Source organism: Stenella coeruleoalba (genome assembly GCF_951394435.1).
Source record: "Stenella coeruleoalba genome assembly, chromosome: 12".
Classification (NCBI taxonomy): domain Eukaryota; kingdom Metazoa; phylum Chordata; class Mammalia; order Artiodactyla; family Delphinidae; genus Stenella; species Stenella coeruleoalba.
The window spans coordinates 69,858,846-69,875,013 of NC_137158.1; the positions used below are offsets into that span (position 1 = coordinate 69,858,846).

A 16,168-nucleotide genomic window follows, 5' to 3' on the forward strand; every position below is an offset into this window, starting at 1 on the left:
ACTACTGAAGTCCGTGCTCCAAAACAGGAGAAGCCACTGCAATGAGAAGCCCGCACACTGCAACGAAGAGTAGCCCCCGCTCGCCACAACCAGAGAAAGCCTGCGTGCAGCAACAAAGACTGAAAGCAGCCAAAAATAAAATGAATAAATTTATAAAAAAATAAAAATAAAATAAATCTTACTTATCACTCAAGGTCCTGCTTAAAAGCCTCTTTCTCAACAATGTCTTCATCTACTCACTCCCGCACAGGCAGTTCAAAAATTCTTCTTGTAAACTCTATCACCTTTTTTCCATATCTTTCTTTAGCACTCACCTCTTGCCATTACAGATCAGAGTTATTTATGTGGTGCTGTATTCATTTCCCTAACTAGTATCCTTTTAAGGGTAGGGTCCTTACCTTGTCCCATCCTTGTAAGTATAATACCGTGATCTGTAGTATTCACTACATATTTGTCAAAGATAAACATGTTTATCACTTTATAGTTCATAAAGTGGCTTTCTAATGACATCACTGAAAATAAATATAAAAAGAATTGATTTTCTCCCATTAGCAGAAATCTACAAGTTTAGAGCTCTTTCCAAAAGCAATTTCTACCAGAGTATCATCTGCTGCCCTCCTGTGTTTGATACAAATATTATTCTATACCAGTACAGAAAAAGAGTAACAGGTTCAAGTAAATTTATGAACTGCATTTTGTTTACTTTCAAATTTTCCAATGGAGTTTTTCCACATAAATTATTATACCCATTAAAATTATCTTTATGCAATATATTTCAAATTACATTTTTTTACTTAGAGTTATATAAGAACTTGCACACTGGTCTGATATTCCTTCATTAGAACCTACTAAACTTTTAATATTTCCATTTTTCATCTGAGACAGTAACTTATTTCAAATTATTCTAATATGATTTTCATATACTAGACCTGCTTGGGCAACAGTATATTTAAGACTTTGTACTTTGCAACTAGAAAGACTTGGTTTAAATCCTGGCTTAGCCACATAGTAATTGTGTGACCTTGGGCAAATAGCTTTTCTGAAGCTGTTTCATCTGTAAAACAAAGATAATACCTCCCAGAGATCACATAAGATAGAACACTTAGTACACCATAAAAGCTAACAATATGTTAGCTATTATTACTATCTAAGAAGCATGTTTTCAAATATCTCTTTTCTTTGGTCTGACCTACTCTGGTGAACTTGAAGACTGCCTAAAACATAAATTAGAGTATTGTCTAGATTAAGCCCTATCTTTCCACATTCAACACTCAACATTTATTGAACACTTGTGATGTGCCAGCACAATTCTAGACACTTGAGCTATATCAGGTAATAAAACAGACCAAAATCCTTGTCCCTATGAATCCTAACAATATAAACCAAGCCAGTTCATGGTGGTCTTTAGGTTACTAACTTTCTTCTAAATTCTTGCAGTTCTTTATTTTCCACATTACTCATTTGATTCTTATTTATTTATTTTTGGCTGCATTGGGTCTTCGTTGCTGTGCACAGGCTCTCTCTAGTTGCAGCGAGCAGGGGCTACTCCTCGTTGTGGTGCGCGGGCTTCTCGTTGCAGCGGCTTCTCTTGTTGCAGAGCGCGGGTTCTAGGCACGTGGGCTTCAGTAGTTGCAGCTCGTGGGCTCAGTAGCTGTGGCTCGTGGACTCTGGAATGCAGGCTCAGTAGTTGAGGCCCACGGGCTTAGCTGCTCCATGGCATGTGGGATCTTCCCGGACCAGGGATCGAACCCGTGTCCCCTGCATTGGCAGGCGGATTCTTAACCACTGTGCCACCAGGGAAGTCCTCATTTGATTCTTTATATAAGCTACCCCATACTAAATATCCAGTGCCTTCTTCTCTACTTCCAATTCAGGTTGTCATCTCTCTTGGTCTACTGCTACAGACTCCAATGAGGGACAAGGGCTCACTCTCATGCCAATTTTGTAAGGATGGGGATTTACAGTTTGACTCTCTCCTACTCTTTATGGGGGGAAAAGCATTTATATTGATACTTTTATTTAATTGCTGACAATTACAATCTGTTCTCTATTACATTACCTATATCTGTTCTCAACACAGCAGCCAGAAAGATCCTCTGAAACAGCAGTTCAGTTGTTTTCCTTGAAGTGATGGCCCATCTCATTCATTTATGGAGAAAATATCTGCTAAATACTCAAGTCTAAATAACTATAGTTTAATCTGTCAGTCTCTCAGTTTTATTTTCAAGTGAAAATGGTAGGAAAGGAACTTCAGAGATCTGTGAAGTCAACACTATTTTCTTAATAATACTAAGATTTTATTCGCCATTTTCACTGTGTTAACATTTGTACAAATGGTACAAAAGCAACAGTGAGTAAAACTACTAGCACTTAGCATCAATCAAGATAGTGGCACCGAACTACTGGAAGTCACTGTATTCTCCACTGCCATGTACTCTCAATAAAAACAAAATAATAAAATCAACTCAGCTTCACTTCAGAATGTCCTTGATGAAGCAATAAAACGTACTGATTTTATGAACTCTTAGCCCATGAGGACACATCTTTTTAAATATTTCTCATGACAAAATTGGTAGTATGCATAAAGCATTTCTGCTGCCACCAAAGCACAACGGTTTTCTCAAGAAAAAGCACTTGCTATTGAGTTACAAACTCAACTGGCTTTTTTTTCTTAAGGAACATCATTTTTACTTGAAAGATTGACGAACTGCAGTTACTCAGGGTATTTGACAGATATTTTCTTGAAAATGAACCAAATGGGCCTGTCACTTCAAGGAAAACAGCAGACAGTATTTGCTATCAGTGACCAAATTTAAGCTATCAAGCAAAAACTCCAAATTGTGGAAAACTTATACCACCGCTGTTAGTTTTTCAGCTTTCAAATACTATAAGACTTTCCTGATGAGATCAGTGGTGATACTAATAATATGTACGAAGTACATATTGTGGTATGTTGACACAATGACATGTGTCAACACTTAGAGGGCCTGTGTAACTCAGTGAGCCAACACTTTCCAAATGAGCAATGCAAGATATTTCAAAATCACGTATGGGTAAAAGATCCACAAAGTTCAAGATAGATTAATGAATTTTAATGTAATAGAGAATGAAAAGTTGATTGACCGGACCCCATGTTGTAACTAATTTCTAAGCAATTACCACTTGTTGGGTTTTGCTAGAGTGTCAAAGAATATCCACAATTATTCGAAAAGGCTATTAAAATATTTCTCCCTGAGGCTTCCCTGGTGGCGCAGTGGTTAAGAATCCGCCTGCCAGTGTAGGGGACCCGGGCTTGAGCCCTGATCCGGGAAGATCCCACATCCCTCGAAGATACTACTGAGACTGCCACAACTACTGAGCCCGCGTGCCACAACTACTGAAGCCCACACACCAGAGCCCATGCTCCACGACAAGAGAAGCCACTGCAATGAGAAGCCTGCACGCCACAATGAAGAGTAACCTCCGCTCTCTGCAACTAGAGAAAAGCCCACATGCAGCAACAAAGACCCAACGCAGCCAAAAATAAATAAATAAAAAATTAAAAAAAGATTTCTCCCTTACTATATATTTACGTGAAATGGCTTTTTTAAAATACTTCAACCAAAACTTCATATCCCAATAGTTTGAATGCAGAAGCAGATACAAGAATCCAGCTGTCTTATCCTAAGCCAGACATTGAAGACATCTGCAAAATTGTTTAAAAAAAAAAAAAGCACCATTTTTCTCACGAAATTATTTGTTTTGGAAAATAGTTATTTTTCATAAAAAATGTTTTTGTTAACATGTAATGGTTTTATTATTATTTAAAAATGAATTACAGGTATTTAAAATTTTTCTCAGTTTTGATTTCTAATTTGGTGACCAGCAACAGCTATAACCTTCTAAAACAAAAGCTCTGTGGGGTCTTCGAGAATTTTTAAGAATGTAATGGTGTTCCAAGGCCAAAATGTTTGAGACCCACTTATCTGAAATATGTCAGATCGTATGATTTAATAATCTTCCAATGGCTCCCGACCTTTTCAGGGTAAAATCCACAAGTCTACACTGGACTACCGGGCTCTACTCTTATCTGTTTCCTCTCCATAATCTATCCCTGTACTCTTTCCCTTGCTCACTCCCTTCAGCCATACTTGTTTCTTTGCTGTTCCTCCAAAAAGTCAGACACAATCCTGTGTTAGGAACGTTGCACTGAAGTTCCCTCTGCCTGGAAAGTAATATCCCTAGTTTTTGCATGGCTATTTCCCTCACTTCCTTAAAGTTTCTGCTCAAATGTCACCTTCTCAATAGTCTAACATGAGCGTCCTGTTTAAAACTGCAACCCTACTGCTACTCCCATTCTCCACAGCACCTTCTAACATTTGCTTACTTATGTCTACAGTTCGTGGGGCCTCCTGCTCCCCCAACTAGTGTAATACAAGCCCCTAAAGCTTGGGAAATGCCTGCCACATAGCGCTCAACAGATATTTGTTGAATGGTGAATTAATGAAAGAACTCGTTTTGACACCTTGTCAATTCTCGAGACACGTCCACAAAGTCCCAAAAGAAAGAGAGGATGCAATTTACAGAGAGAGGGCAATGCCAGCAAAGATATTTTTGAATGAAAGAAAAAGAAGGGATACAATGATCACAAACCTCAATACTGAAAGCGTTATGGGCCTGAAAAAAGCTCTTGGGAAAAGTCGGGGATGGGGAACATTCTAAAGGTTGTGCAGGACGCATTTAAGTGTCCGGCAATGAACGCTGGTCCTGCACTGCCGCTCAACCCCTCCGTAACCCTCCCCTTATTTATCCCCCCACCATCCTCCCGCCTCCCCTGAAACCACAGTTCCAGAGCCGTCCCTGGACCCCTCCACCAAAACACAAGTAGTCCACACCAAGAGACTGAAACATTTCCAAACTTTATGGAAAAAACAACAACGACAATCAACTAGCCGAAAACGAGCCTCTAAATCCCGTCTCACTCCAGTGCCGTCTTCTCTAACGTTTGCTGGCTTTAGACTCTCTCCACCGTCCGGTAACAGTTTTCAGGGGTCCTGACGGTCTCCCAACGCTGTGTTCCACAAGAAAACAGGGTCCACAGGAAGGCAGGTCAGGCGGGACGCCCCCAGTAAGCACCTCTGCACAAGTAAAACACGAGAAGCAGAGGCATGGAAAATCAGTCCCCTTGGGGGAGGAACACGCGGGAACGACGGCAAACCGGCGGAACTCAGGGAGAGGTGCTCACGTACAGCGGTGACACGGCGGGGTCTCAGTTCTCCTCCGGCTTGTCGGCTGGCGGGCCGCAAGGCTGCAGCATCTTCTCCATCAAGTTGAAGCGGACTCGCGCTTTGCTCTCATTCTCGGCAATGGCGAAGTAGTTGAGAAGGTCGAAGTGGCCCATGTAGGAGCAGTAGGAGTCGCGGTGCTGGTTCACCAGCCACTCCCACTTGGTGGTGTCGGCGTGGCCGGTGCCGATGTACTTGGACTGCAGATGCTCTAGCTGGCTGTGGATGGTGTAGCGGTCCGTCATCTCGCCGCTCTTCCCTTTGCTCCCAGGTCAGAGGCCGCAGACGACAAGGAACTGCTCTGGGGCTTCAAACCGGAGAGGGGCCACCTGGCGTAACCTCCGGAGCCGCGCTGTCGCAGACGGATGGCGTCACATCTACGAAGTAGTGCAAACTCCCGGTCCCAGGGCTCAGAGGCGGAAGCGGAAGTGTATTCTGTCACCGAATTGGAGTTGCCCAGGCGACGCTACCACTGGGCCGCCCCGATAGAGAGCCCCGCCCCCTTCGCAGAGCGTTGCATCCTGGTCTAGTTAGTGGCCCTTTTCTAACAGGAGCTTTGCATACTGGGACTTGTGGTCTCCGAGAGGTGGTGAGCGCAGGCTTCTTGGCACCCCTGAAGGATGTTTAAAAGACGGTGGGCGGCCTAAGGGAGCACGGTGTCTGGGAGGTGTGAAGCATCCTCCGGCGGTTTGGGGCTGAGTGGAAATGAGAAACTCTAATAGGACAGGGCTATAAGCTCCTGGGCAAATAAACTCTTGCTGTAATTCCGCTTTCGAAGCTAACGAGGCACAGTAGCCCCTTCACAACCAGGGGTGGACCACGCTGAAGTCAGGAGACGCGAGTTCTGGTGCCAACCAAGTATCTTACAAGTTGTGTGGAAAGTTATTTCAACGCTTGCAGGGCCGCCGTTTCCTGCCTGGTGACAAAAGTACACCAGTTCCGACACGTTCCGGCGCCCACATCAAGCCCCTCCTTCCTCTTAAGCTTCTAATTTTGATATCCTCCCTCCAGCTTCTCACCCCACCCCACACGCCCTCAGCCTATACTTCCTTCTCATCTTTCCGTGCGGCTCGCCTCTCCATTTCTCCGTAGGAACTGTTCCCACCGCTTGGAATGCTTTTGTTCCCCTGGCAAACATTTCTCCCTTTAAGTCAGCTCGAAAGTATCTCCTTGAAATTGCCTTTGGCTACTGCAGACAGATGTAAATTCTTCCTCTTTTTATCCTGTACGTCTCTTTGTTAGTATCACTTTATAACCAATATTTGGTTTAAGAACTTCCTCACGCGAATACAAACTACTTGAAAAATTGTTTACTTTCTTCGATGATGTCTTGTATCATAAGCTTCTTTTATGATATCCTCATAGCCTGGCAGAGATTGTTTCTCAAAAAACGTTTGATGAATGGATAAACAACTGCATGACAGCCAAATAGAACTCTTTACTAGGTGAAAGATAACTTTAAAATATTTTTATTCTGGTACAAAGTTGCAGTTATGTTGGACCAGTAAGTCTAGAGAGCTAATGTACAGCATGATGATTTAAATACATTCAACTTTATTTTTTTGTTTGCTTTTTGTTTTTGTGGTACACGGGCCTCTCACTGCTGTGGCCTCTCTTGTTGTGGAGCACAGGCTCCCGACGCGCAGGCTCAGTGGCCATAGATCACGGGCCCAGACGCCCCGCGGCATGTGGGATCTTCCCAGACCGGGGCACGAACCCGTGTCCCCTGCATCGGCAGGCGGACCCTCAACCACTGCGCCACCAGGGAAGCCCTCAACTTTATTTTTTTTTTAATTTTTTTAAATTACAAAAATATTCCTTATGGGATCAGATAAATGCCAGTATCAAAAATGAAAAAAAAATGTTGCCCCTTCAGTTTAAACTCTGTTATAACAAATGTATCATTCCTAAAACGTAGAGACTATTATAAGGCATGCCTGTGGATTTACCATCCAGATATACCAAACCTTGCCATTTTGCCATTTTTGTTCCCAACTTTGTTATTTTGTTTTGGTTTTGTTTTTTAAAGAAATAAAACTGTACAAATGAACTTGAAAATTTCTTTGTATTCCCCTCCCTAATTTATTCACTTCAGGATCCTGTCTTGAATCTAGAATTAATTATCCTGATCCTGTGTTTTTGATTGTTGAAAGTTTGTATATCCATAAACAATAGATGTTTTTGTTATGCATGTTTAAAAGCATCATATAAACGACACTATGTATGTATTGTTATGAAAGTTGTTTTTTTCCTCGTCAGTATCCCTGTTGATATATGTAGCCTTAGCTATGTGTTTTATCTAGCTTTTTAAAAAATGTTTATTGGCCTGTTATATTCCTGCTTCTGTGAATTGCATATTCATATCCTTTGCTCATTTTCTTATTGGGATGTTTGTCTTACTAATTTTTAAGGAGATCTTTAAATAATCAGGATACTTTGCTTGCCAGTTATTTGCAATGAAAATATTTTTTTTCCAGTCTGGGGCTCATCTTTACCCTTTCTTTATGGAAAGAGAGGGTATCTCTTGTTACACTGAAGTTAAGTTTAAAGTAGTCAGATGTATCAGCCTTCCTTTATGGTTTGTGCTTTTTGCATTGGGTTTAAAAAATGAAAATAAACAAAACTCTCTTCTACTCTGGGACCATAAAAAATAGTTTCCTTCATTTTCTTTAAAAAGTTTTAGAATTTTGCTTTTTCATGTTTAGGAACTTAATCCACCTGGAAGTTTTTGTTTTGTTTTGCTTTACGGATCTATATATGGCTAACTAGTTCCCAGTGATAACCAATCACTCATTATACATTCTTTCCCTACTCATCTTTAATGCTTCTGTTGTACATGTGTAGGTCTGTTTCTGGGCATTCTATTCTATTAGGCTCTTTGTCTGTACCCATACCAGTAACACAAGATCTTAATTATTGTAGCCTTACAGTAAGTCTTGATATCTGACAGGGTAAAATCCTGTACCTTCTTTCATAAATGTCTTAACTATTCTTTGTTGTATTTTTTTTTTTTTTCCTTTTGCGGTACGCGGGCCTCTCACTGTTGTGGCCTCTCCCGCTGCGGAGCACAGGCTCCGGACGCGCAGGCCCAGCGGCCATGGCTCACGGGGCAGCACGTGGGATCCTCCCGGACCGGGGCACGAACCCGTGTCCCCTGCATCGGCAGGCGGACTCTCAACCACTGCGCCACCAGGGAAGCCCTGTCTTAACTATTCTTGATCCTTTGCTCTTCCACATGAATTTAGAATTGTCAGTAAAATCCTCATGGAAATTGTGATTGAGTAATCAAATAAAGCCATGAAAATTAATATTATTTCTATATCATTAAGAATGATTCTAAGGATATGAGAGGAAAAACCTCAAATTCAAAGACCTTTGGAGCTAGATGGGAAATACATTTAAATGTATTAATTAAGAGCCAAGGTATATTAGTTACCTAGGGCTGCCAAAACAAAGTACCAAGAACTGAGTGTCTTAAATAATAAATTATTTCCTCACAGTTCTGGGGGCTAGAAGTCCAAGATCAAGGTGTTGGCAGGCTTGGTTTCATTCTGAGGACTGTCTCCTTGTCTTGCAGATGGCCATCTTCTCTTTGTGTCTTCACAGGGTTTTCCCTCTGTGTGTCTGTGTTCTAATCTCCTCTTCTTAGAAAGACACAAGTCATATTGGATTAGAGTCCACCCATATGACCTCATTTCACATTAAGGTCCTATCTCCAAATGCAGTCACATTCTGAGTTACTAGGGGTTAGCAGTTAAATGTTTGTTGGGGACTTTAACCCCACCATTTGACGGGGCTGGGGCACAATTCATCACTGTTTTATACAGTGATGTGGAATATATGAGAACTTTAAAAAACATATTTGTAAATTTAATTAATTAGATTTGTGAAAATAATTTAAGTACATGAGAAGGTTTGATTTGTTAGGTCAGACAATTGCAATACTTGAAAGGAAAATTGAAATATTACATTAAAAGGTATGGTATAAAATGTTTAAGAGTAAAAATTTGGAGTGAAACTAAATTTTATCCAAAAGCCTCTTAAAAGTGATTGTGAAAATTTACTAAGCTAATAAATAGTTTAGGTTTTTTGCTGAGCTTAAATGCTTAAGGAAAGAGATTTTCAATTTATAACTTTAATAAATTGAACATTAACTTTTAAAATCTAAATAAATCTCTGAATAGTATTTTGTACTCTTAGTGCCCCAAATGACTCTCAAAGACATCAAAAAAAACCCTTCCATGTATCAAGATCAGCTTACAGATAACACAGAAACCCTGCTTCACATTTAATTGTAGTTACATTGAATTTATAGATTTATTTGGGGAGAATTGTCATCTTAACTATATTGAGTTTTCTCATCTATGCACATAGTAAATATTTCCATTTATGTAAGTCTACTTTTTTGACTTTAAATAAAGCTTATATAATTTTCTCCATATGGATCTTTCACATCGTCTATTAGATTTATTCCTGGGTATCTGCTATATATATTTAAAGATGTTCCTTATGAGTCTTAAATTGTCACCTAGTAAAGAATATCACATTTTCTTACACTTCTTGTAAATAAAGACTTTTGGTTTGGAACCAGTGGCCTTGTTGGCAAGACATGCCAGGAGAGCTGTTACTATTTCCAGTCCCAAGATACTACCTCAAGTGGATCCTGCCTGTTAGGTTGCTTCAATGTAACTATCAAATGCCATCGTACAATTTGGCATTTGAGTAAGGAAAATAAGCAAGACAAGATGCCAGTGGAAAGGATATAGAATAAAAGAATGTATAAGGAAAAGAAAAAATATATGTTTTTAGATAGAAAATTACATTTTGTCTAGTCTATTTTTTAAGTCTGCAAATGTGAGGTAACAGTCTTCTCTTTTCATCTTTTCTTGGTCTGTCTTTAAAGCTGCGGGCTTTAAAATTTTTTTAAAGTCACTTAATATTTTGAATGGTCAAGGCATTGTTCAAAACCAAAAATGTATACAAAGGAATGCAGTTCCCAACATGTGCTCACTTCCCATGCCCATCCTCAGTAAGTAACCATTGCCATGCATATCTTATTTATCCTTCCGGAGATTTTTAAAATGAAAACACAATTATATATGATATATTTATTTAAGTATATACAGATATATGTGATATTTTACCCCTTTTAAAATTTAGATGGTAGCAAAATGCTCACCATAGTTCTCTACTTTGACTTTTTTGTTTGCTTTTTGTTTTATTTTCTTTGACATATCATGGTGATCATCTCATATGAGTACATAAAAATCTTCCTTATTCTTTTTGGTTTTTTTGTCTTGTTTGAAAGCTGCATACTATTCCACTGTATGGGTGTATTATACTCTAAATAACTACCCTCTTATTGATTGTCAAAGATCTTGTGTATCCAGAAATTATATTTAAATTTTATTACTATTGCAGAAAAATACAAAGTTCAAATTGAAATGAACAAAAATAACATCTCATTTGGTGAAAAATTATTTTAGATACCCTTTTTCTGTAAGCAAGTTTTAAAGTTATAAAAGGATTTTCTGTACGTACAGGTGTTGATATCATGTTTCACACTAGGGGTCGCCAAAACAGTATTTAAGGCCAACAAACAGACCAGTGCCAGAGAACATTTTATAATTAGGAACCTTGAGCTTCTCAACCATGGTAAGCAGGAAAGTTACATTGTGACTGAAATGCTGAAGACAAAACTTTGGTTTGCTGTGTTTTCAAAGGCAACTATACTGATAATTTAGGAGAAAAGCAAGCAATCTTTCCCTTATCATCATACGTATTTTACTTCGGGGTTTTATGTTTAGCTGGATTAAGTGATGATGTGGAATTTAGGTGATATGGAATCTAGGGAATTTTTAAAAAGAAGTTTGCTGGACATGATCCTATTTTGCTGTGGTCAAAAATGTCTTTAGCTTCAGCTTTTCTTTTGCCAGCTACCATGGGTTTCATATATCTGAGCAGACCTAGAACCCTCAATTTTTGGAGGGTTTTATCTCTAATTGGGCATATACTTCAAAAGGATAAAGTGTTCTGTACTTTTAAAATTCTCCTAGAGCAGATATGATTGCCATGGGCATGTATTCAATAACTTTTCACTTGAGATTTTATAGGCTGGTCCTTCTCTGTTTAGTGATAACATTCAATCACAAGCTGGTGTCATTTCTGAACAAAAATTTCTCACGGGAGAAATTTCACAAAGGAACTTTGAAGTATTAGGTACATGTTCCATTTGTTGCAGTAATATGAAATCTTGCAGCACTAAGATTAATGATTGACATAGGTACTGAATCAATATTCAGTGAAAAAATGAGTGAATGATGAATGTTCACGATAGCACCTTAAATGACAACAAAAGATTGGAAACAATTTTGGTGACAACAGTAAAGGAATAGTTACATAAATCATGCTGTAAACTGGCATATCTCATTTGAACATAAGTTCCTTTGAAATACGTAACTCTTTTCTCCATTATATTAGCATAGTGATTTACCCATTGTCGGCACTCAATAAATACTCATTGAATTCGATTAACACACTGGATTAAGCATGGATATGCCCCCAAATCTCAAAGCATTCCCCGGGAGTTGGGACTATCCACCTCAAAGTCATGACCATCCTTTACTTTAAGCCTAAAATATGTGGATTTGGGGGGAACAACTTTTTCTATGGAGTTAATGTCAGTAAAAAAGACCCATGACAAGGCTTTACAAAATTATGAATATATTAAATTTTAACTGTTTTAGAGTTGCTTCCATCAGTTATCTATATAGAGTGCAAGGAATAATTTTTCATAGCTGAGTCAGTTCAGCTGAGGTCCTTGAACATCAGTAATCAAAAATTAGCATACGGAATCTGAGAACAAGAAGTGAAATGGATTGGGGAGGAGGGATAGATTGGGAATTGGGGATTGACCTGTATACACTGCTATATTAATATAGATAACCAACAAGGACCTACTGTTAAAAAAAAGTGAATTGGATAGGAATGACCTTCTATGCAACATTTCAGGTATCCAATTAAACATGTGATTCATTATGGTCTACATAGAGTAAGAGTCACAGGTTAACCTGGAGGATAGGAGCTGAGTTTATACCTTTCTTCTGATTTGAATTGAGAAAGTATAAGATTTGTCTAGTTCCTAGGGGAGGTTTAATGCCTGGTAGTTTTGATTCAACACAGGGAAGTTGTTTCATCTTGAATTTTTAGAAGAGAAGCCTTTGGGCTTATCAACGTATGGTTTATTTCACTTTTCACAAGTTCCACTTATTTTCATAAAACAGAAACATAGTTCAAAATCTGTATGTGTATTTTTGTGATTTTATTCATTTGTATTGTTTCTCCTTCATTTGTCACCTATGAGTGTTTAACTTAGCATTCCCCAAAGGATCTGTGTTAATATGCTGTGTACAGTGGCCCAAAAAGAAAATGACACAGAAGCAAGCCCAATACTTTTAATGCTGTTAATTTATTTATGGTAGCTTAAAGTCAAAAAGGAATTTGGGGGATGGAACAGACTGGCACACACAGTCATGGCAAAGTACCAATGGTGCCCTTTCCCCACCTGTTCCTTTCACATTTTCTTCAGCTTATGTAAACCACTCTGCAAATGCAGTTTCAAGTCTCCCCACTTCCAACTAGGTATCTGCCTCTAACCGTCTCTTATAAAGGAATTCTTGCATTACAGCTCCTGAGGACTGCTCTAATAATAAAGTTTTAGTGAGTTAACAGTTTCAGTTGTCTGAGGAACTGATTTGTTCTATAGAAATACAAAAATATGTCCAGTCACCATGTTATTCTATGGGGCCCTCGAGAGAGCAAAACGCTGTTGGTATAGGTTTTCGTCTCTACTTTTGAGTCCCTTGATTTGTTAGGATAATCTTTATATTTGGCTTAATAGCTTTACTTTAAAAAGTCAGAAAAGCACCTGAAGTTTCGTCCTAGTTTAGGTGCAGTTCTGCCCCTAGATCAAGGCAAGAGTGGACCTGGTGTTGGGCCCCCATCACTTTAGAAGGTCCTGCTATGGCTCCCCTCTAGCTGCACCCTCCCATGAGCTGAAAAGTCCATGGGTCAAGGGGATGTACCCAATCCTTTCTGATACTCTCTTAACCCCTGGCTCAAACACACACAGACCAAGCTTCGAAACACAAATTCCAAGAATCACAGGGCTTGTGCAGTCTTCTTCCCTGGCCTGTCCTCCCAAAGGCTCACTTGCTGCTGGTGTGCACACCCCTGGGCCTGCAGAGGGCTCAAGGAATGGCTATCGGCTGGGTTATTTACTTTATGAACTCAAAGAGGCAGGTTGAGAAATTCCACTTAAGGGGTTTGGGCTTGGAAGCCACTCTTAGAGATGGTTTTTAGGACCCACGTGTCCACCTGTAGTTCAGAAAAGATTATCCTGTACCTAAATTTCCCGCAGGTCCTCTTCCCAGTCTCAAATTTCTTACTGGTAAGTAATCTTCTGGTTATAAATTGCATAATTAGTAACAATGACTTGCTCCAGGTGGTAACCTCAGTTCTCCTGAAACAGAACCTCTCTGATCATCTTCAATGTTAAAACTGCTGCTTCATTTAGTAGATGAATGACTTTTTAACCAGAGGAAGATTTATAATTAAATGCAAAGGTGATAAATTAAATCATACCATTAGTATTAATACTTTCATGTTAGGTTTAGGAATAATCTGTTTATGTATGTTATTTAAATTATTTGTAGCTTTTCCTGTGGTAGCTGCCGGGTTGAGGGGAGCGTGGCCTTCTCCTCTCCCGCCATGGCGTGTGCTCGTCCACTGATATCAGTGTACTCTGAAAAGGGGGAGTCATCTGGCAAAAATGTCACTTTGCCTGCTGTGTTCAGGCCTCCCATTCGACCAGATATTGTGAACTTTGCGCACGCCAACTTGAGCAAAAACAACAGACAGCCCTATGCTGTCAGTGGATTAGCAGGTCATCAAACCAGTGCTGAGTCTTGGGGAACTGGCAGAGCTGTGGCTCGAATTCCCAGGGTTCGAGGTGGCGGCACTCACTGTTCTGGTCAGGATGCTTTTGGAATTATGTGTCATGGGGCCCTCATGTTTGCGCCAACCAAGACCTGGCGACGTTGGCACCGCAGAGTGAATACAACGCAGAAGCGATATGCCATCTGCTCTGCGTTGGCTGCCTCGGCTTTACCAGCGCCGGTCATGTCTAAAGGTCATCGTATAGAGGAAGTTCCTGAACTTCCTTTGGTGGGTGAAGATAAAGTTGAAGGCTACAAGAAGACCAAGGAGGCTGTTTTGCTTTTGAAGAAACTTAAGGCCTGGAATGATATCAAAAAGGTCTACGCCTCGCAGTGAATGAGAGCTGGCAAAGGCAAAATGAGAAACTGTCACCGTATCCAGCGCAGGGGACCCTGCATCATCTGTAATGAGGACAACGGTATCATCAAGGCCTTCAGAAACATCCCTGGAATTACTCTGCTTAATGTAAGCAAACTGAACATTTTGAAACTGGCTCCTGGTGGGCATGTGGGGCGTTTCTGCATTTGGACTGAAAGTGCTTTTCCGCAAGTTAGAGGAGTTGCATGGCACTTGGCGTAAAGCTGCCTCCCTCAAGAGTAACTACAACCTCCCCACGCACAAGATGCTCAATACAGACCTTAGCAGAATCTTTTTTTTTTTTTTTTTGTGGTACGCGGGCCTCTCACTGCTGTGGCCTCTCCCGTTGTGGAGCACAGGCTCCGGACGCGCAGGCTCAGCAGTCATGGCTCACGGGCCCAGCCGCTTCGCCGGCATGTGGGATCTTCCCGGACCGGGGCACGAACCCGCGTCCCCTGCATCGGCAGGCGGACTCTCAACCACTGCACCACCAGGGAAGCCCGACCTTAGCAGAATCTTGAAAAGCCCAGAGATCCAAAGAGCCCTCCGAGCACCACGCAAGAAGATTCATCGCCGTCTTGAAGAAGAATCCTCTGAAAAACCTGAGACTCATGTTGAAGCTAAACCCATATGCAAAGACCATGCGCCAGAACACCATTCTTCGCCAGGCCAAGAACCACAAAATCCGGATGGATAAGGCAGCAGCAGCACTAGAAGCCAGATCAGATGAGAAGGGGATTCCAGGCAAGAAGCCTGTGGTGGGAAGGAAGGGAAAGGAGGCTGTCTGTGTTAAGAAGCTGAAGAAGCCAAAGAAGGCTTTGGTGGAAAAAAAAGGCCGCAGTGACCAAGAAACCAACAGCTGAAAAGAAGCCTGCTAAAAAAGAAGCCCACAGAAAAGAAACCCAGCACAGAGGAAAAGAAGGCTGCTGCATAAGCTTAAATTTGTTTATTCAGTAAAGGTCAAATCATTTTGGACAGCTAATTTTGAATAAAGACCTGATCAAAGAGGCAGTGAGAAACATGAAAAAAAATAATAATAATAAAAAAAGTATTTGTGGGCTTCCCTGGTGGCGTAGTGGTTGGGAGTCCGCCTGCCGATGCAGGGGACGCGGGTTCGTGCCCCGGTCCGGGAGGATCCCACGTGCCGCGGAGCGACCGGGCCCGTGAGCCATGGCCGCTGAGCCTGCGCGTCCGGAGCCTGTGCTCCACAACGGGAGAGGCCACAACAGTGAGAGGCCCGCGTACCGCCAAAAAAACAAAACAAAACAAAAAAAAGTATTTGTAATACTTAAGAGACTTTTGCCTTTTAGACTATATGATAGATAAATACGGTTCTATTTATTTAAAACATGTAATTGATTTATTTGTTTTGTTTTGTGTTTTTGTATTTTTGCGGTATGGGCCTCAACTCCTTCCATTAAGAGAAGCAACTTTCTTCACCGTAGCCAAGCAAGAAACTCGAGAGATAGGCTGTCAAATATGAATGCCTCTTAGCCCAAAGGAGTGGGGTGGGAAGAGGGCTTGTGTATTTGAAGTCTCCTGAGAGCTGC

General features: G+C 40.7%; 1 protein-coding gene and 1 pseudogene across 2 annotated transcripts; one reads left to right on the forward strand and one right to left on the reverse strand.

Moving 5' to 3' along the window:
• Positions 1–4,879: 4,879 nt before the first annotated feature.
• SF3B5 (splicing factor 3b subunit 5) lies at positions 4,880–5,632 on the reverse strand. Its single transcript, XM_079938955.1, has 2 exons — positions 5,229–5,632; positions 4,880–5,117 (listed from the first exon to the last, which is right to left on the reverse strand). Exon 1 carries the CDS (start codon positions 5,507–5,509, stop codon positions 5,249–5,251), a length of 261 nt encoding a protein of 86 aa, XP_079795081.1. The 5' UTR covers positions 5,510–5,632; the 3' UTR covers positions 4,880–5,117; positions 5,229–5,248.
• Positions 5,633–14,033: 8,401 nt separating this feature from the next.
• LOC307195397 (large ribosomal subunit protein uL4-like) lies at positions 14,034–15,895 on the forward strand (annotated as a pseudogene). Its single transcript has 2 exons — positions 14,034–14,927; positions 15,129–15,895. The product of its transcript is annotated as a large ribosomal subunit protein uL4-like (transcript).
• Positions 15,896–16,168: the final 273 nt, after the last annotated feature.